Source organism: Athene cunicularia (assembly GCF_003259725.1).
Source record: "Athene cunicularia isolate RWA chromosome 9 unlocalized genomic scaffold, athCun1 chr9_part1, whole genome shotgun sequence".
NCBI classification, from domain to species: domain Eukaryota; kingdom Metazoa; phylum Chordata; class Aves; order Strigiformes; family Strigidae; genus Athene; species Athene cunicularia.
Genome location: NW_020799110.1, coordinates 20201172 through 20222523, shown reverse-complemented (window position 1 = coordinate 20222523; position 21352 = coordinate 20201172). Strand labels below are relative to the sequence as shown.

The following is a 21352-nucleotide window of genomic DNA, read 5'->3' as shown; positions in this document are numbered from 1 at the left end:
GAATTTGCATAATTTTGGGGTATACTTTGTTTTCAAAGTAATTCTCTCTTTCACCTGCTTAGGACTTGACCATGTATGGCTTTAGTTAAGGTTTGTTGATGGCAGCTCATGTTTAACCAACTGTTTTTAATTTACAAATTAAACTTGTCAGAAGTAGAAATCCTTCCCTTGGAACCCTTCCAATATGTCAAGAATTAATTCTAATGAAAACGGCATTGCCTAAATGCAGGATGGCCAGTTACTTACTTTATTTACACAAAGTCCTTCTCAGTTTCTTTGATAAAAGCAGCTAAATCTTTTTCCTCTTTCATGTTTTGTCAGCACTTGATTCCTTTTGTCCCCTGGCTATTTGCCTAGCTGTGGACAATAAGGCAGGAAGAATAGAAGCAGATTGTTGGAATGGCCCTCAATAAACCTAATTATGACATGTTGACTGCACTCACCATGACATATTCAGGAGATCCAGGCTTATTCAATTACCCTTGCCAGGTTTCTCTTTCAGACCTAAAGTTATCCTTTGACTGTTTGTATTTCTGAACAGTATTCATGTTCATTGTGAAAGAAAATCCCCTGGACTTTGAGGGGTTTCTAAGTTGATGCTGTTATTGTAGCTAATTTTTATTAACTGAATGATAACATGATAAAGAAATAGACTTTTGTTATGTAATAAGAACAAATCAGTGTGTGCTTAAAGTTACACCTTTCTTTCCTTTTTTTTTTTTCCTCCCCCCTAGCAGAAGACTGACAGCACCCATAACTTGCGTTAATAAACAAAACCATTTACTCAACCCGTATTTAAATTTTGATGACACTGAATATAACCTCACTGAAAACTTTCGGCAGCCCCAGAATCTTCCTAAAGCCTAAACTACACTGTCCTCCTCACAAACCTCTTCATCCTCAACATCCAATAGCAACAGAAGTGCTAAACGCTGTCAGCACCAAAGACCATCTTTCCACCAGCACCTTTATGTCAGCAGCTATTTCTTCCTCTGTTTGAAACAACATAGACAAAAATTTTAATTAAAAGTTGGGCTATACATTGGGGGAAACAGGCTACTCCATGAAAAAAACTGTTCAGGGACTGTGCCAACAGTTTCTGCAAAGCCACTTTAGAGAAGCTGTGTGTCAAGTGGACAAAAGAATGAAAAAATGAAGGAATGCTAAAAGGAAAGAGAGAAAGAAGCAGCCCTGATCAAACTCAGCCTATATGTCAAGCAGCTCGAAAAGAATTAATATTCATGTCTTTATTTCAAACCACTGCTCGATTATAATTAACTGCTTTGCTGCTATGTTGTCTGCTGGCTCCCTGAACAGCTCCTATGACTTTAAATTAACAAAGTCTACAAAACAAACTGAAAAAAGCTTTAAAGATATTGCATAAATCACTTTTTTAAGCTAAGTGACAGACTAAATTTACTCATTACTAACACTTCACGGGTGGAGAAAATATGTTGCTCGAGTAAAAATGAGTACTTTCACTGTTTGCTGTAACAGCTTCTTTTAGGGGCAGAGACAGCCAGTGAAGACAGAGCTTATACTCCAAGTCCTTCCTATCAGCTGTGGTGCCTGCTATCACCGTATACTGCCATGCACAGAAACACTGCAGGAAACAATCACCATGAAAATTGCTGCTTTATTTCATCCTACAAGAGGCTGCCAACTTCTCCACACCCCATGGACTAACTAGTCTGTGTAAAACTAGAGTCTTAAAAAAAAAAAAAAGTCAAAATATTGTTTCTGACATTTCTTCACACTCAGCCCTCTAAAGGACAATTTCTGGAGGGAGAAATTCTGGTCCCCAGAGAATTTGGGTATCTCTGTTTGTTTTCCTTCTGATTCAGAACAGAAATCTGAATATGCCTCAATAGCAGAAAACTTTAGAGGAAAATTCTTCTTAAATACATCCATTTTGTCTCAAAAGCAACAATAAAATAATCAGGCCTTTAATCTTCATTTTCTAAAGGTAAGAGTTTGAAAATTATAAAAAAAAATAAAATATTTAGTTCTGTAAAATGTTGAAACGAACTGGTTTATATAGCCTGAATTCTTCCTTCTTTTTGTTTTCTTCAGAACAAAATGTTGCCGTAATTGCCATGATTTGATGGAGCTTCATGCTCAATGGACTTGTATCTTCCCAGCAGAAAACTGAGATCTCCTGATCAGCACAACCTCCAAATAGTATTTGGAAAGACAATAGCATAAAGTATTTCCAAGGACATTAATAGTGCTCATATGGAGTGCTGCCAGAAGTGTCTTAAGGATATAGCCTAGTTTACTAAATTATCTATCACACGGAGTGTATTTATAGGACTGGGTTTTGTTTGAAACTTGGAGTTCGGGGTGGGTTGTTTATTTTGGTTTGGGTTTTGTTTTTTTTTTTTTCATTTGGAAACTTTAATGGGTGTTGACAGCAAGCCCTCCAAGCAGTAAAATAAACTTTTCTTAATATGCATAAAATCCTCCATTTGCATCCTTTTACTAATAAAAGCAGGTACAGCTTTGCTTAAATAATTACAAGCTCATCTGTTATAACAAGTACATAATTTTTTTCTGGCTGTGCAAGCAATGTGTCTGGTCAGACTCAGATCTGCCCCAGTACTACCCCAACAACTCCATAGTTTACATATATCTGCTGTGTATACCTGTATGCTTGTGTGTACAAAATATGACACACATCCAACAAGCAGAAGTTACAGAACATCCTTCCTTAAGATCTGTAAGATTTCTTAATACATTCAGGGAGCTAATATCAGATAATCACATACATCAGACTAAAGTGTGCTTTACTACGTTATTACAGAAGCTATATTAAAGTTGACCAGAAATCTTTCAGTTTTACCCAAAACCATGGCATTATTCATTCCACAACTTGTTTTTATATAATTAAAGATCCTCTATAAACATCAACTAATATCCCCAAAAGAAAACCAGAAAAATAACTAAACCTTACAGCACAGATAACCCTATAACTGTCAGTATATCCTACACGCCCTTGCTCAGAAAAAAGTCCTCAGTTGTTCAAACTGTACAGAATTATCCGTAATGCCAGATTCAGATCTCTGTTAAACTGCTGGAAATCAAGGGACTTCGTAAAAGGAACTACTCCAATTTGATGCCAGCAGGCCTCAAATTTGATGCCAGGACCAGAATATGGTCTTAAAACATATTCTATATTATGGCACTAATTCCTGCCAATTTATTGGAACATCTATGTGGAAATAAAAATTTGTAATGTTGCACTCTATTATTTCTTGTTTCACAAGAGTAATTAAGTCAGTATCTCAAATTATGCTGGTTTAACATATAAAAGCAGATTAAAAATTGTTTTCTTACTAAAATTTGAATCAGTGATGCAAAGCAACTACAGAAACATACAAAAAAAAAAAAAGGAGATGATGGTGACTGAATCCAAGTGTACTGAACCTGACGCTAAGATCTTTACACAGCTGTCTTCCCTGTGCAACCAAGGGCAGACAGATAAAGACCCAAATACATCCTCAATAGTTGTGTAACAGAAACCTTCAGACAAATTTTCAGGTTTTTATTCTATTTTGATACCTGCAAAGAGTTATTCTTCAAGTGCTGGTAGCAGTTACTCCATGAGTGATGAATGTCTGATAAAAAGTGGCAGCAAAATAAGAATTCCTCCTGGTCGTCAACTTTCCCCTGTCTCAATCTCTGGCAAATTGACAGTGGTTTAAATTAGGAGAAAGAATAAGGTTAAAATAATAGCCTGAACTTATCTAGTACTTTTCCACTAGGGAAGTCAAAGGACATATTTTTTATTATTTTATAAAAATAAATAAGTACTTTGGAGATGAGAGTACAGAGACATGATCACGGTCAAAAATGTTATATTCGAATTGCAAGAGTCTAAAAACGTTCCATGCAAGTGGGAACAAAATTCTCTCATTTCCCAAATATGTTTAAAGTTCCGTACAGCTGATGCAAAACAAGGACTATTATCCAATTCCCACTAAGGCTGTCAGCCCACAACAGAATCAGAATCTCAAATGCTCCTCTTTACTTTTGAAAAACTAAAATCCCACTGACAAAGCTCTACCAAATCCAAGCCTGCTGTCCCACTTTTAGCTCTAGATCCCATTTATTCTTTCACCCTTTTCCCAAGATGGAAGATAAAATTAGTTGTAACGAATTGTTCACAGACTTAATTTTCAGAGAATTAGATGGCATTGTGTTATGCCAAAAGAAAAAGCATGAATAGGTTGCGGTATTGCACATTTGAAATTTATTACAAAGTAGCATCTGTTCAGATGACTGTTTTCCACAACTGCACGTATCTGTGCTGTGCCCCCTGATGAATACAAACACTCCTTCGCTTTGCTAACTGAAACTCAGCAATGAAACTGAACTCACCTCAAACCATCCATGCAGCTGTCACCCATCCTTTTTCCACTTACAGAAATTTTCCTTAGTTTTCTTGAATGTGTGTGCAAACCCTCATACAGCAAATTTAAGCCAATCAACTAAGCTAGTTCTTCTCAGTTACCTTCCACTGATGGCTTCAAAGCAGTGCACAGACATAGACTGTCTAGATAAATCATGTAATGCACTTCTAGCAAAAATCACTGCTGTTGCTGTAGGCAAATCATTTATTTTAAACCTAATCCTCACAGAAACTGTTTCCTTCAAACAGCCTGACTGAAGCCAAGGATGCCTGAGTATGTATGACAAGCCCAAGCCAAAAGACAGAGCAGGCAAACAAAAATCTCCCATGTTATCCCAAAGTCTTGTTTTCCATTCTTGAAGCCATCAACTCAAACACAAATATGAAACAGAATTACTGAAACACATTATTGCCAGCTCATTCACAATTACTGGTGGTTCTTCCCTGACGAATGCATAGCTAACTGAACAAGGGCTGTCATGGAAAGGGACTCAAACTCTAAGTCTGGCGCAGCTAGACAATCAGGATAGGAACACAGAGCAAGCACACAAACAACTACCACTGGTCTTCTCTTGCAGCACTACAGTCCAAATACAGGTTAGCACCAAACACGCTTTGAGAACAGCCTACCCAAGCCTTCTCTGACGCTCAGATCATTGCTACATGCTTCATGAGAAAGGTGGCTGGGTGCTCTGCTCCCACAGCTTTGCTGTATGACTGGCTCCAGGGTGGCACACGCCGCACTCGCTGGTGCTCTCAAACCACCCCTGGACGTGGGCTGGCAGAGGGGTTGCTCTCTTGCCTGTGCAAGCAAGCACTTCTCAGGTATTAGAGCCAAGGTGCTGCAGTATTTTCATTCCAAACGATGACTGTCTTTCCCTAGCCCACTCCCCAGAAAGTGAAGAGCCTTGCAGGCATCAGCACAAGAGTCAGTGTAGTTTAGGCCTGTGCTATGGACGGTTTTGCTTTGCAGTCCTGGAAAATCAGAAGAGCTGCTTTCTCCATTAGACATCCGCTGGTTTCTCTGCTGTGCCCTGCCTTTAACAAACATCAGTGTGACATACACAGTCCACTAAAGCAGCAGCACTTCTTTTTTTGCATGCCTCCAGAACACAGCCTTGCAGGTAACACCAAAACTGCTGCTTAAATCCATCTTTAACCTAGGCAAATGGTGCTAGACTGCTGTATTTAATATCCTGTAAAAAAATTCCTAGCTTAAAAAAGGTTTTAAAATTCACAAAATGAAATGATGATGTATGGTCATGTTGAAGAGCTTTCTCTGGATGCTACTTAGAGTTTCTATTTCCTATGACACAAACATCCCCACTACAAACCCCTGACACTTTCCATATATACTGACGGACATGAAGTTCGGAGGCTATTTTAGCGCACAGCAGTTATATCCTTGGACTACTTATATCAAAACACATTGGGGCTATTTTCTCACCTTAAAGACAATTTAAAGTGTATGAATAATGAGTATTTTTTGGAGGCAGAGAAACAGATCATCTTCCCTAGAAACGTGGTTAGAAAACTGCTTCCCCTTCCATCTGGCATGGTGCCTTCCCAGCAAGGCAGAAGTGGAATTTCTGAGACCTCTTTATGAATAAGCAATAAGAGACTCATGAGATGGGAGAGCTTAGCAGCTTCCAAAAAGGCACATCAACTGGAGACAGAGACAGGTCAGCCTGGGCACCTTGGTTTGCACATGATCTATTGCCTCCTCCGCTAAAGGAGAGCACCAGTTCCCAGCATAAACAGCTCTCCCCATCTTACCTCAAGAAAAACCTGTCAGGAAAGAATGAGCCTAGCAAGTTTTTACTTTAGCCTTTGAAGTTCTTCCTTGGCTGACTGATGCTCGCCCATACATAACTAGAAGAAAAGACTTCCATTGTGCCACTCTTTACACCAAGCGTATTATTCTCCAGACAAAAGCTTTCGCATCTAACTTTTAAACACACCTCTCCTTAGGGTGTACTGTTTCTAAGCCATAAAATCCTTTTTGTTCATTAAAAAAAAAAAAAAAGAAAACATAGACAGCTTTTCCCCCTCCGGCAATCAACTCTGCTTGTTATTTTTTTGTATTACTTTTTGCAAACGGATACCATAGACACACAGCAGTTAGCAACAGAACAGCCAGTTCTCGTCCTCAGAAATACAGTATTTTTTCCTGACATAGTCTCCAGATTTAAACATGAAATACAACCATTGTAGGAACTCCCTGGTTTTAGACGAGACCTGGTGAATAATCGCTTTCCCTGAAAACATCTCCAACATCTGGCAACTTGCTGTTATTTGCAGGGTCTGCGCGCTGGGTCAGGGCAGGGATACAGGAGCAGGGCAGGGGGTTAAGCAATGAACATGCTCAGCACCTGCTTGCTCTCTGCCTGATTCTAATCAGTATTCTCCCCTCATGCCCAGGAATGCTAGAATTCCACAGTTTCCTCAAAAAACCCAAAACTTTTTCCCCCTCAAGGAAAGGAGAGGGAGGGAAAAAGAAAAAATAAAAAAGAGAAAAAAAAAACCTCTTAGTTTAGAGTATGACCAAATTTCATTAAAGACAATGCAAGTCTTGCCATTATATTCAATAGGCTTTTTTGAGGTTTATGAGAAATCTCACATGCTTGACACTATTAATTAAAGGAATTAGTGGTGTTAGGGGGAAAAAAAAAAAACAAAAACCACAACCCACACCACAAAACAAACCCCACAATATTTCTCTTTAAAAAACTGCCTAACGATGCCATTTTCCTTGAAACTCTAGAAATCAGTAAAAACTGTTTGTATCAGCAACGCTGGAAGTCAAATCTTTCCGTACTGCAGTTGCAAATCTGAAAACCTTTTTTTTTTTTTTTTAAGTCCTGTTGACAAGTTCAAGCCAGTCTATCAATTGGAACTGGCTCCTCAGTTTTTTGGCTCATAGCCTTATGTCCAAGTCATTAGACTATTTCCCTCTGACAGGAAAAAATGTTGGTAAAAGTAAGTACAGATTTCATTTAACAAAACAGTTCATCTCTAATCAGTCTGTGTAACACAAAATCCCATCACTGAAATGCATTCTTTTGCATAAAGATTTTGAAAGCTACAGTTTTAAGTTATAAATACTAGCAATATGCAACAAAAGAATATTTAAAGTATGATTTTTGTCTCCTTTTTCTACTCAGTTCATATTTCTATTAAGTACATAGAAAAAAAAAAAAAAAGATAAAATGTTTTAAGGAGCTATCCAGAAGTTATTATACATTCTTAGCGATTGCAATAGCAACATCCAGTTCTAGAAGAGAAAACAGTGCAAGACCTGCATGCCTAGTCACAATCGCATAAATTTCAAGCATCAAATATTTGCTGAGAACCAGATTATTTGCATATATTATTGGATAGATTTTCTACATTACACATTTGAGGAAATGGCAGGCTATTTATGGGAAACACAGAAAAACCAGCAAAAAGTACATGTCATTATTTGCTGTACTCCAGTAAACTCATTGTGGCTGAGAGCCTCCATGTAAATGGAGACAACATCTCTGAATTCATGAACTTAACCCCAGACCACACTAGTTATTGATCTGCTTTTGCTGTAAACAAGAGTAATGAAAGTATTAGAAATACAAATGCTGAGTCTTGATCTACTGCGTCAAAATGCACTCACCTGCTGCTCTGAGCCAGGGCTCGCAGCAGCTCTGTTATGTGCTCCACACCATGGGCCACTGGAGCAGAGGGCACCCCCTGGCCCCTCTACAAATAAGTGTTCCCCAGCTCTGCAACCCCAAAGGCTGGAAGCCCAATGACTCTTCCAAGGGCAGGTTACAATCCTTTCTAGCCATGAAGCATTCATTCTGAAAAATCATTTCAGCTGGATTTGCACTTTCAACAAATGGGCTATAGCAGCTGAACCTATACAGCACTTTGATTTCTGGATTCCAGACATTTGGAAATACCATAGAGGGGGGAAAATATCATTGGTCCCATGTCTAACCAAAAAAAACCCCACTCAAAGATACAAAGAGAAGATTTAGCCAAACAGGAGCAGCCAACACAGAGAGATCTCTTACACTCCAGCCACTTCTCTACTGGACACACTACCAGGATTCACAGAAACAGGAGGAAAAAAATAAAAATCAAAGAGAATGTAGAAAACAAGAAACAGTTTCTTCCTGCTCTGGGGGATCATGGCCAAGCAGAGACAGAGACCAGACTGGGGAGGAGGACTGAGAAGTCCCATCTCAGCTGGCTCCAGGCACAGGCAACGTAGAGAATGAGTCTGAGAAACACAGAGCAAATTATACCAACTCAAACCAGTTCTCTTCCAAACCAAACCCAACTCTTCTAGCACTAATTTTGCTATGACCACCTTTTTCTTGTTTGTTTGTATTTAGGGGTATCACTTACTTACAAACACATTAGTCACCAAAATCACTCTTTCCTACTCAAAAAGTGTACTCAAAAAAGCTCCCTTGTCCCACTCTAAAGATGCCAAACCACACTCACTGCAGGCCCATCAAAAGGCTGTTAAAGCCTGTGGAAAGATGCCTTCAGCAGCCCCTTTCCCACAGCTGTGGGAACTTCAGCAGCAAACCAGCACCAGCTGTGCAAGTGGGGAGAAGTCATTTAGCCCAAGTCACTGGGACCTAAAGCATCTACTCAAAGAGCTGAATGTCATCAGGCGCTGAAACACCACCTACAAAGCATAACTGTGACCACAACATCTCTATCTAGGGAACACAACAGTCCTGTGGAAGCTTTAAACTTCACATTAAAAAAAAATAAAAGAAAAAAAAAGAAGCAGTACTCCTAAGCCTCCCAGAAGAGAAAGGAAGAGCAAGGAGCTCAGGGGGTTGAAAACAGCATAGCACCAGCTCCCACCTGAAGCTGGGAGCTGCCCTGAATTTAGAGCTACTGCTTCCAGACTTGAAGCCTGAGGGCCCTCCACTGCTTCCAACTCATGCCAAGGGAAGCACAATGGCTCCTTTAACCAAAGAATCCCTTCAAAACTGGCCCAAGGTACCCCAAGGGCATGCCACTTCTCAAACCCCTGAGGCTAAAGTGGGAAGAGTAACATAGCAAGAAAACAAAGTGCATCCAAAGGAGTTCCCCCTTTGCTGTCCTAGGAAATCCATCATTCTGCATGCCCTCCCCAAGCTAGCCAGTGGCCAAAAAATAAGCACCGGGTGGTCTATTTATTTAATAGAATGGCTTTTCTGCATGATAATGCCCAAGATTGGAAACAAATTAGTCCATACTCCAGTCTTTGATCACCTGGAGGATATTTTTTCCCTTCTAAGTCTTTTCTGGAGCATTTTATTTTTTATTTATAACTACCATTATCAGGATTCAGATTCTAGATGTATTTAGGTTTCTTTTAATGCTCACTCTAAATTTTTATCTCTGATTTACTCTTCCAAGGCTGACAAGTCTGTTCCTGATGTCAGATTAAGAGAAATACTTATGTCACCAACCATCGCTCCATCTTTTCAACTGCCAACACAGAAGTACAGTAACTTTGAATTCTGGCTTGGTTTAAGTTCTTTCTTGCCCAAGTGACCTGTAAGAGTTCAGAGAAAAATCCTCTTTATGCCTGTCATAGTGTAGGGTTTGACAACCATTTGAATTAGAGCTCCTGATTTCTTTCCCAAAATTTCGTTTACTGTGTTGTTTAGGATCAAAGGTTGAGGGGAGGAATGCAGTTTAGGAGGACAGAGCATGCCTCCCCTTGTGATATCCTTCAGCCAAGGAGGAGCCAGAAATCAGACCAAGCAAAGCAGCACTCTGCCTCCCGTCCTGCTGAGACTGATGGAGCAGATTGGTTACGGAGCTTCTTGCAGTACAGCCAGGGGTTTTGTTTGCCTTTTTTTTTTTCTAAATCATGTGTTAGAAAATTTTTATGTGCAGTTCTCTAAAACAGCTCTTTTTATTTTATTCTGCCTGTAACATTTTAACTATGCTTCTTGCTATGTCAGATCTCTTATTTAACAACAAAAATAAATGTTTAGTGCTATAAAGTCTTGAACTGCCTCAAATCTGCAATGTAATTAACTTTTCATATCAGGGTCAAATTCAGCTCTAAGGAATCTTCATGGGCCTGCTGAGAGCAGGGGATTGTTCAGATGTAAATGAGGGTACAATTTGGTCTCAAGAACCTTTTTAAACATAGACAGAGAAGGAAATAATAAAAAGACAAAGAAAATGTCTGCTGTATGCAGACATTTTGCATTTTCACCAGGACAAGTCAGCATTCCAAGAGCCTGCAATACTTTTCGCTGCTGGAGCCCCCGCTGGGCACCAGCTCAGCACAGACTGGCCCAAGTCACCTGCCCCGGTGCACGCAGCATGCTGTTTGTGCCAGGCTCAGTGCTCCTCAGAAAAGGTGGACAAGCAGTTAGCTTTAAGGGTTTTTCAAAAGGTAACACCGTATTTGTTGGAAAACAAATTGTGCGTGTTAAAGCAACGGGCATTTGTGTGGTTTTCTGTACAGTTCCTAAATATTTGAGCGTTTTCGCTTGATCCTGTTGATTTACAAGGCAGCAGGTCCAATCGACTGTGCTAAACCAGGGATGAATCCACAGGGCTTTTTCCTAACTGCAACATCTATTGTATGATCTTCCAAACAGATTCTTAAATGGTTTCTTTTATTATTTTCCAGTTGGTCAAACAGCGGCAACAAAAGTAGTTAAGCTATATACCAGAAATGTAAAAGCTGCCACAGGCAGCAAGAGATGTTTTACAATGCTTTCTCTGCACTAAATGTTCTAAAAAAAATGTACAGAAAAATTTGTAAACCTCCCTCCCTCCAAAATACTGTACCGTAAAGGTTTGATGACTACTCACTTAAAACAAAACTCCTTGTGTAAACAGTCCTTAGTCAGACAACTTTTCTGGCTTTGGTGAAACATCAGAAATAAGTTAAATTTGCAGGATGGTAGTTATTTGAAACTATCCCTTCTTACATGTAAATACTGATGATCTAATTCAGCGTTTGCTTACACATCAGCATCAGTCCACCAGTTGCAGTGGAATTAAACCTGATATATACCTTGGTAGATGGAATTCCTGATTTTTATTTTTTTTTTTCAAAATCCATAGTTTGAGGATTTCATTGTGCAAATCGGAAAATAGTGTATTTCACTTTCCATTTTCACATCTCTTTAGTTAAACATTTGCCACTTCTCTTTTTTCTGTCAAAATATCTCCTTTCTGAAAACAACTTATTTTTCGGTTCGTGAAATCAGTGGAAACCTGACTTCCAGCTAGTTCTGTGCAGGTTTTTTCTCGCCACTCAGCCTGCCGGGAGGGGCTGGGTAGGTGTCAGAGTCCTCACTGGGACACTGATCCCCCCCGGCTCACCCTCCAACCCTTCAGCACTTCACACCAGATCAAACAACCATCCCTTAGGTCAAAATGAAAAGGAAGTCCTGCCACACCATCTTCAGTAAAAAGGGATTTTCTGTGGAAGCATTCCCTGCTGCTCCCTTAGCCTGGTTTCTATAAAACCTGTCTATATTCATCTCCACCTTTCTCTGAGCCAGTTAAAGATGTAGAGACAGAAAGCAGTTTTAAGTCCAATTTGGTTACAGAGTAAGTTGGTGCTACTGCCTGGTGGGGGGCACACGGATTGTACATTGGTTACATTTTTAACAAAGAAGAGAGTAGTTTTGCCAGAAGAACTGTAGTTGTTACTGCTTTTCTGAGCTGGTATATCCTGATTATACTGGCATGAACAGTCCTACTCATTTAAATAAGGTGAATAAGATTTGACGGGGACTGAATAAGCTGTCTGCTTGCAGAAATGTCAGCTGCAGACAGTTTATTCCTCATACAATTCAAACCACAGTGATCTACGTGGCATTATATCTGATAAAGAAATTACTACATAGTCATTTCTGGATCAGACATCCAACATGAGGCATATCCTAAATACAAAAATCCTTAAGACAGGTCCTTATACGGACTTGTGCATGATATAAACATTGGTCATGTTTGGCAGAAAGTCTACATCCAGGCAAATAGCCATTAAAAAAAATAAAAAAAAAAATCAAAAGTTAGAATGTATATCGTTGTCCTCATTGCAGCTCTCCATGGAAACAAACAAGCCGAGTTCATGGAATTGAAGGAAATTTGTACCTAAAATTCTTTCAAATAATTTTAGCTGTTACTGTGGAGCAAAATGTCTCCTAAAGTATCTGAGTGCTTGTAAATTATGCACAGACTGATATTTTGTTCAGAGACAACCAGACAAAACACACACAGAGTGTATTTAAGAAAGGGAATGAGAAAACACTGATTTAAAAAATTCTAGTTTAGCCACTACAGCAGAGGAGGCTCACCCACATAAAAATCAGTGCAATACCAGGAGAGGCTCTCCGGCTTCACCAGGCTTCTTACTACTGTTTCTGAAGCTTAAGTTCTGTGTCCAGATATGCCAGTGGAAGCAGTGGGACCTGGATCGAACGCTCACATACCCTACAATTTTGATGAAACTTCATATCATAATTACAACCCCACATAACACATCCAGATTGCACAGCCTCTTCGACTGAGGATGTGGTGGAATATATTGTACTATCTCTGAAATAAGTATAGCTTGCTGTAATGCAACAAGGAACTGATTATTCTCAAGGACTCTTACTTGCTTTTCTGCACAGCCTGGCTGATCCGACTTTCTCCCCTTTTTGAGGAGAGGCAGTACAACTGTCCTCGCTGATGCAAGTGAAGTCCATAAAATCAAAACTGAAGAAGATACACAAAGAAACCCTGCAAGCTCATTTGTGTCCCCTTTATACTGAGAACCCGGTCTGGAGAACTGGCTGGCTTCTCAAACTCCCTTTCTTTTACTGGCAGCCCTGGACCATTTATCTCCTCTGTGATTTGGTATACAAAGACAACTTTTTTTTTTTTTTCCTTTAGGCTACACTCAACAAAAAGATTACATGCAACAAAATTAGTTTTATTAAAATTCAGTTAAATGCCACATATTTTACGTGCCATAATAGTAAAATTTCAGTGCATTGTATACTAAAAATAAAGTGATTCAAACAAAACCAAATCCAATAATGCTAAAGAAAAATCCCTCACAAAACTGTAAGAGCATACAGTGCATACATCCAAAAGACCATGCAAAATAAGGATTCCATTCAAATTTCACATCTCATTAAAGACAATTTGGCCATTAATCCATACGAGTTTAGGAGCAAAGAAGGATTTTCCAAGACAGATAAACTGAAATGATCCTCCTTTGATCTCCGAGGTTAAGAATCAGCAACAATGGAAGATGAACAACAAGGGGCAGAACTACTGGCCTTTTTATGTGCCACAATGGCATCAGCAAACAACTACTTAATCAATATTTGGCCAGGGACACTGAAAACTTCCTTTTCAAATTTTAATTCCTAGTTGTAAAACAACTGTAGGGCAACCAGCAAGATAAGACATTAAACTGACTGCTTAATTGCCTTTTACTGTTTTACTAGTTATATATGCACATTCTTAATAGTTCGTGAATCGTTATTTACTAGGATGAATAAATGACCTGTCAACAATTACATCAAACTCCACTAACTAAATAATCTCGGCACATGACACACTTTAACTCTAATGTGTCCTCAGTGAGTTTTAATTTCATTACACTTCACCTTTTTTTTCTAGGCAGAGTGATTTAAACTGAATTAGTTTAACAGTATGGGGCAGGAGTACTCCGGGGCAAGTAAAGTAAAATGTTGCGCTCACACTATGCTAAACAAGGTCTTGCAGTGAATTATGTAACTGTACATCATTTTTATTAGCCAGAGAGCTCGGCACTTGGGGAACACTTGGAAGTATCCTGCATTTTTTATTTAAATATTTTGTTCTTTCTCTAGCCACATGTGTTTGTTACATAGGATTTAAAGTGACATTTACATGGAGAAATTCACATTGACTGGCTTACTCTGATTTATTGCTTTGCGTTTCACTCAATTTCTTCTCAAATTAACCAGAGAGCACTTTGTAGTTCTGCTTCATTTCCCAATGCAGTTTTATTACACAGCTCTGGGGACTCGTGATAATTTATCACTACCAACTTTATTGGTTTCCCTCTGTTCCAACCCTTATCAATAAGTAAATCTAACACCAAACTAAACCTTCTCCAAGTGTTAGATAAATGCATCATCTTTGCCTTATAAAACAGAGAATTACTATTCAAAATCAGACCCAGAAAATAATCTGGTTTAAGGATTTCATCAGCATCAACTTTTACTTTCGGCATTAATTGCTGATTAGTTTTTCATCTAGTTAAAACCTCTGTCTGTCTGCCTGCTGATTCCATTGCTACCTCTGTGTAAACACAGATCCAAAGATCCTTAACCTTGATGAGAGTTTTCCCAGACAGTTTCACTCGAGTTTAAAGTCACACTCTTGTTACTTTCTACTAACAGAACAGAACAAATTTGGGCCCCATTCCTGCCTGCCCCAACCCACGTGAGTAACTTTACACACATGAATAGGCCCTTTGAGTGGGACTCCTCGCTGCTACTCGCATATGATAGCGTTTGCAGAACTGGAGGTCTGATACCCGATCCAGTAAACCCATTTTACATCCTGAACCTGAGGATTTCCCCCAGAGCTGCAGTTGCTCAGCACATTACAGAGCTGGTTGCAAGAAGAGCCTGATCTCTACCATGGTAAATTCCTACTGACGTCAAAGATTTTGCAATCGTAGGAGAATCCAGAAAGACAAAGATAAAAATCACATTTTCAAGGCATGTCCTAGCCACACTGAAGTCAATCGACTGTGTTTCTTGCCTCAGCCTTTCCAGAACGACGCTGCATGAATTTTAACAGATTATTAAGATCTTCAGAATAACCAAGTAAGATACAAACTTGAGTACAAATTCAAGTTAATCAGCTGATGTGTGTGAAGCAATCCTGATATTTGCTAAAATAACATTTGCCTTTGTTCTAGATATATGTAGTTAGAGAAACTGAATAGGATGCCCAGAGCAGTCTGTTTGAATAGCCACTGAGACTCTTTTTAAGTTGAAGAAAGTGTCCCTTAGATGGCAAAATATGCAAACCCATTAATGAAATCATGATTTCAAGAAAGGGATATGATCTATGTATGTATACTTCAGAGAACGGCTGCTAGACTGGGTACACCCTTTCTTCCCACAGCTGGAAGTATTACTAGTGCTTATGTAAAGCAATTAGCATTCAGTTAGTCTCGACAATTAGCACTCTCCTCAAAGTCCACCAACTCGCCTTTAAGACAGGAGGGCATCGGCTGCTCCCAGCATCTCTGGAGCAGCAAGCTCGGCTCTGAAGTCACTCAAAACACAAACATTTAGCACCTTTCTGAAGATGCTCAGCATGAGGAAGACACCGACACTGCACTCTCACTTGATGGTGAGATCATTATTAATCATTGAGGTCATCAGTTACTATTATGAGCTCGGAATAATGATTTGGAGCCTGGCCCAGAGCCTCACAGTGACAACGGGTCAGGCAGAAGAAACAAAGCCGTATTCGGTTTGAGTGGCATCGCCTACATCGATTTGCACTTGTGCAGCACCTGGCTTTTCTGTCCAGGACTGGACAGTCACACACTGAGATATGAGGAAAGAAAGAGGAAAAAGACAGACAGAAAATACTGTTAGCACTATCTGCCTTGAGCCAAATCCTGCAGTCACTGGCGAGTTTTTTCCTAATGAAGTATTATTTTCCTGTTGGCTCTGAGAGCCTCAGAAACAAAATTTTGTTCAAGTTCGACAAGCTGATTTCTTAGACCTGCTAGTGACCAAATATGTAAAGTACTGTATGAAATTCCAGACTCAAGAAGATAGCCTGCAGCCACAGTCATCACATTTCATTCAATAAGTGAATCTTTGCTGGGAACATTGAGTGTGGGAACACTTCGTGCTTCTCAGCCATAAGACACATTATTTCACACAGCGAGTATGTCCTCTTACTACAGCACCTTGGGACGGAATAGGATGCTGGAACAAAATTACGCTGTGCCTTGCATCAGAAAATCACAACTGAAATCTAACTCAGCATCTGCCTCATCCCATGCTCTGGCCACTAACCCAACTGCCTACAACACAGAAATGAATGGGATGACTCAAACTGGTATCTGGTGCTGCATGTTAATCCTGTCCCTTAATAAACTGCCTTTATTAGTTTAACAACCTAAAAATAACTGGCTGCATGATACTGACCAACCCTAATCAAAACATCTGCAAACCCATCTAGCCTGAGCTACCCTTTAGATCATGTGCCACCACTTCAAAGCCTGTGCATCAAGTCAGTAATTGTAACATTGCATCTAAATATTTAAGCTAGGGGCTGGTAGTCGCGTGTCCCATTTACAGTCAGCATCTGTCCTCTAATTCCATTACAGTACAAAGCAAAAATGTTTCCCAAAACTCACAAACAGGAAAAGCATCACACAGCTAGAGAAGCAGCAGCAGCAGCTTGAACTTTCTAGCTGCTGAGCGGGGCTTTTGTGCTAAGGTCCTTTTTTCCCCCCCCTTCAAACTCCCCACATACACACACAAAAATAGGGGTGGTGCCGAAATTGTATTAATGTGAGCCTCAGGCACACAGAAAAAAAAGAAAAGAGGAAGGGGAGGGAGAGGGGGGAAGGGTTTGGTCCAAGATGAAAGTAAGAAGGAAATAAAGGAGGCAATTTAGTCTGCTGTAGCCTGAATTGCTCTCAGTACAGCCAAGGGTAGAGGCTTGGGATGAGTAGGGCCCTTTTTGGACGGGTGCGCATGACTGGGGGAGGATCCGCCAGGACAGGGCCCCGGGGCCAATTCCTCTGGCCGGGAACAGAGGCCCCCTTTGAGGGCGGGTGGAGGGGTCCCGGCCCCCACCTCAGCCCCAGCCCCAGCCAGCACCGCCCGCTCGCAGCAGGCCCGAGGACCAGCTCTACGCCCCATCGTTTGAGGGCTGAAAGCCACGGGTTTCTGCCAGAAAACAACAGCTATCTTATGAAGGGGGGAGTTATCAGATTAGTCAGCAAACCATGCCACGCATAACTCCCACTAAAGGTACAAGTGACTCCCTCTTCTGTAGCGGTTATGCTAAAAATATGCCCTGATGTGCCATATAAAGGCACAAAAGTTTCTCTCTCATGTTCTTTATTTATGTCTTATGCCTTTAAGAAAAATGTATCATGCATGCAGAAATACAGATATGGTATTCTAGAATTATAAGCTTCCTGATAGGCAGTGTGACAACCAAGGTTTTCTTTAAATATATATCCAAAATCAGAGTACAGGATGACACAGACAGAAATGTCGAAATACAGCAAAGCGAGCTGCACACACAGCATCTGTAAATGCCCATGCAAGAATCATATTTAAGTGTCCGTGAAGAGAGGCCAAAGCAGAACCACAGTAGGGCATATGAAAGTTTATCTAAACCTAACATGATGGGAGAAATTCCAGGCCTCATGATACCCTGTTTCTAGCACACATTTAAAAAAAAAAAAAAAATTTTCTCTTCTCTCTAATCCCACTCTGTTCTAAGTACTCCCCAAATCCAAAATCTTGAATTGGCTACAATTCAAATTACAATTCCTATCCTTCCCCTCAGACAAAATGCCTCTCCCCGAGCCACTCAAATGTCTGCAGTGAGGAGGAGATTTCAGGCAACATCAGCAAATGTCCAGCACTAGCTGTGGGCTCCTGAGCTGGAGAGCAATTCCTCACTCCACGCTCAGCCCCAGGACTGGCGTTCTGACTACCTCACAGCCTTCCCTTGCATCTCCCCACACCCGCGCTCCTGCTACCAGGATACCTTGAGCCCCTGAGACGAGAGCTATAAAAATTTCTCATACTGCAGAAGACTCTGCACTTTTTTCACTCTGTAACGAGGAGCACACCCATGGAGAGCACTCGGCGGTGAGCTACCACACAAGGGTTTTGCTGTGCACTGCCAAGATAACCTTCAGACATACTGCCAGCCACCCAAGCGTTGTCAGCAGGCACCCTCTGCCCCACCAGGCCTCACAGCCAGGCTGGGGGGCTCTGGCAAATACAATCCCGCAGCTTCAAAATCCTCAGAAGTGCTGCCAGTTATTTCAGTAAGAGAGCAGGATCTGATCTGATGATTTTTATAGATGGAGTGAAATTGAAGTTCCTCTGCTGGCAATGGGAGTTGAAGCAGAACCTTTTTTTGTTGGCCGGATACAAAAAGTAGTGTTGGACTTATTTTAAGGTTATTTTTTTCTTGTAATGAGCTCACTGGTCTGTTGTCTCTATAGTATCATGCTATCTGTAAGGTATGTGTATGGTAACAAATCCTTTCTTGAGCAGCAGCTCTTTCTCACTGCAGCATCTTGGCCACTCCAGTAATAAGATTAAGCAACAGCTTGCTAGTCAGGGAGGGGGGACAGGCGTTGCTGCAGGAAAAGCATGCTCCCCTTCCAACTGCCAAACCTTGCCAGGCACTGTCACAGAACAGACAGGATTATCAAGCTGCCGTTTGCACATAACCGCCCAGCCACGTTCATCCAGCAAAAACCTGTGTGCGTGCGCAAGTACAGGGTAGGGCTGTGCTACCCCATTGAGGCAAGGGCAATTCTGCCAGTGATTGAACTCACAGAAGCAAAGTAGGACACTCACACCCACAAGAAGTGAAGGAGAGGGTACATTGGAGGGCAGAACGCAGCCTCCTCATACACCCATGCTGGGGGCACGAGCGAGCCCCTGTTTGCAACGAGCCACCACCAGCCCTCCTGCTTTTCCTGGAAGAGTCTCAGGGCTCCCCCAGGCTGGAAGGTGGCAGCCGTGTGCCCAGACACCAATTCACGGTAGATGAGGAATCCCACTTTAAAGAGTCAAAGAACAGGAAGACTGTTTCAAAGAGAAGTAGTGGTGTGGATTATATTGATAATAGTACCTTTTCTTGCTATCTCTATCAATTATTCTTTGTTGCATAAAGCAGGGATATTATCAAGGCTTTCTATCTTCCATTTCTAACCTCTGTTGAGAAATTCAGGAAGGCAGAAAAGATAGTTATTTTAACAACTAGGACACTGAGTTTAGCAATTTTTCCTTTGGTGCACATCCCTCTCGGAACAGTCATCTGTTTCAGGAGATACTGGAGGAAACTCTGGACTCATCATATAGGGGCAGCTAGACTGGGCAATCAACCTGTGCTTTCTGGCCTTGAAAACCTCTTACTTTGTTAGCATCTTCTGTGTGTTTGTATTAAACGCACCCACGCAAAGACAGACACGCAGAAGATGAGGCTTCCCTGAAAGCTTTAATAATGGAGTTGAAAACTAAGTTTTGGGAGTGTTTTCAGGTTTGTACCTACACAACAAGGAGATACCCTACTGTTAAAAACAGGTTTCAGTTGTCCTTCTTGAATGGCACTCAGCAACACTAGATGTCTAGAAATGCTAGAAACATTTTCTAGGTAAAGCCAACTACTTTTTCCACAGTGGAGAGTCCATAAAACTGCGTGGAGCATCAGCTATTAGGGGCTCATTGAATAATTCATCCCTCATTGCAAGCCCATAATGTCTTTTCTCAGCCTTTTGTGGGGCTGTTTTCTCTTCTTTTCTCCTTGAATTATAAAAAGGTTGCCTTCTTTTGTTCACATCAAGCTGCTGCTAGCTGAAGCTTTGTCTGTGCAAAGCCAAAGTGTGAGTTTCAATGGACTCCCCCCTCTTTGTTTTCCAAGTTCATCTCCAAGTGTAGATTGTGTATAGAAGGCCTTCTTTGTAAAAGCTGGAAAAGTTGTACAAATGTTTGACCAGCTCATTTGGTACTTTTGTCTCGCCTTCTCCAGTGCCTGTGCATGTGCTGGGCAGCCACTTCCACGCACCGGCCGCCCAGTCGGGACCTCGCCTGCCCCTCGGCTCCGGCCCAGCCAGGGAGCCGGGCACGGCCGCGGGACCGGCAGCAGCCCTTCGTCTCCGCCTTGTTCAGATTGCAACCTCCCCGCAGCCCCTGGCCAGCCACCAACACAAGCTTTTCCCAACAGTTTTAGAAATGAAACATGCGGGTCCCTGCCCTGTCCACGGCTGCAGAGACTTGAGGCTCCTCAGCCTTTGGCTACAAGCGCCCCTTCCACCCTGCTGTGGCCTTTTGCTCAGCTTGGGCTGGGAAAGCTGCCCTGCGTGGCTGTGCCGGGGGCTCCGCAGCCGGCTCCGGCCCTCCCTGCTCCCTGGCCCCCGTCCCTGCTATTGAAAGCCAAGCCAGTGGCGATCTCCATCTTTGCCCCCACCTCTGTGTCATTCCCGCACACTGCGCGGTTGTGCCAGTGGGGGAACGGGACAGGGCAGCTGCTCCGTCGGGGCCAGCTCTTCATCCTACCCCTCCCGCTGCACTGGCCCCAGGATGACCTCCAGGAGAAGGGGAGCGACACCCACCAGCACCCGGGGCTGACACTGGCCAGTCGCAGGGCTCCACGGAAAGCAGAGGGACAAGGGACTTTACCTCTTTCGCTGAGGATGCCGTCAATGCTGTGCTTGGCCTTCTTGTCACCTTCCTCCACCTCCTTCCTTTCCAGTTCGGCTTCCTCTTCCTCGCCTTTCCCAAACTTGCTCCGCAGGATGCGGCTGATGGAGCTCACTTCGGGGGGAGCGCAGAGCTGTGACCGGGCTTGTCCCCAGCAGCCCCCCGCAGCGGCTGGGCCAGGCCGGGGAGCCGAGCCCCGCGTCAGTGCTGCCGCCCTGTGTCCCCCCCTCCGGCTGCTACCAGTCGGGGCTTTTCAGGGCCGCTCGCTGCCCACCCCGCGGGACTTCTCACAAGGCACCGTCACGCACCGCGCTCCAGCGCCGGCACAGCGGCCCCGCAAGTATTTTTTTTTCCTGCACCCGGGCAGCGGGTGATGAGAAAAACCCACGGACACCCGCAAAAACACGGCGCCGGCTCCATGTGCTCCCCCCTCCCCGCCCCGGCAAACAACCCACCGGCACAGGGAGCTGCTCCCCGCCTCCCGTTTCCCAGCTCCTGG

General features: G+C 42.1%; 1 protein-coding gene across 1 annotated transcript in view; it reads right to left on the bottom strand.

The window, feature by feature from the left end:
* The window catches only part of PAX3 (paired box 3), a 107073-nt gene that overhangs the window by 57368 nt on the left and 28353 nt on the right, over positions 1–21352 (bottom strand). The window contains exon 4 of the mRNA XM_026855005.1: positions 20833–20967. Within this exon, the coding sequence (XP_026710806.1) occupies positions 20833–20967 (135 nt within the window). The remainder of the gene's footprint in view (positions 1–20832; positions 20968–21352) is intronic.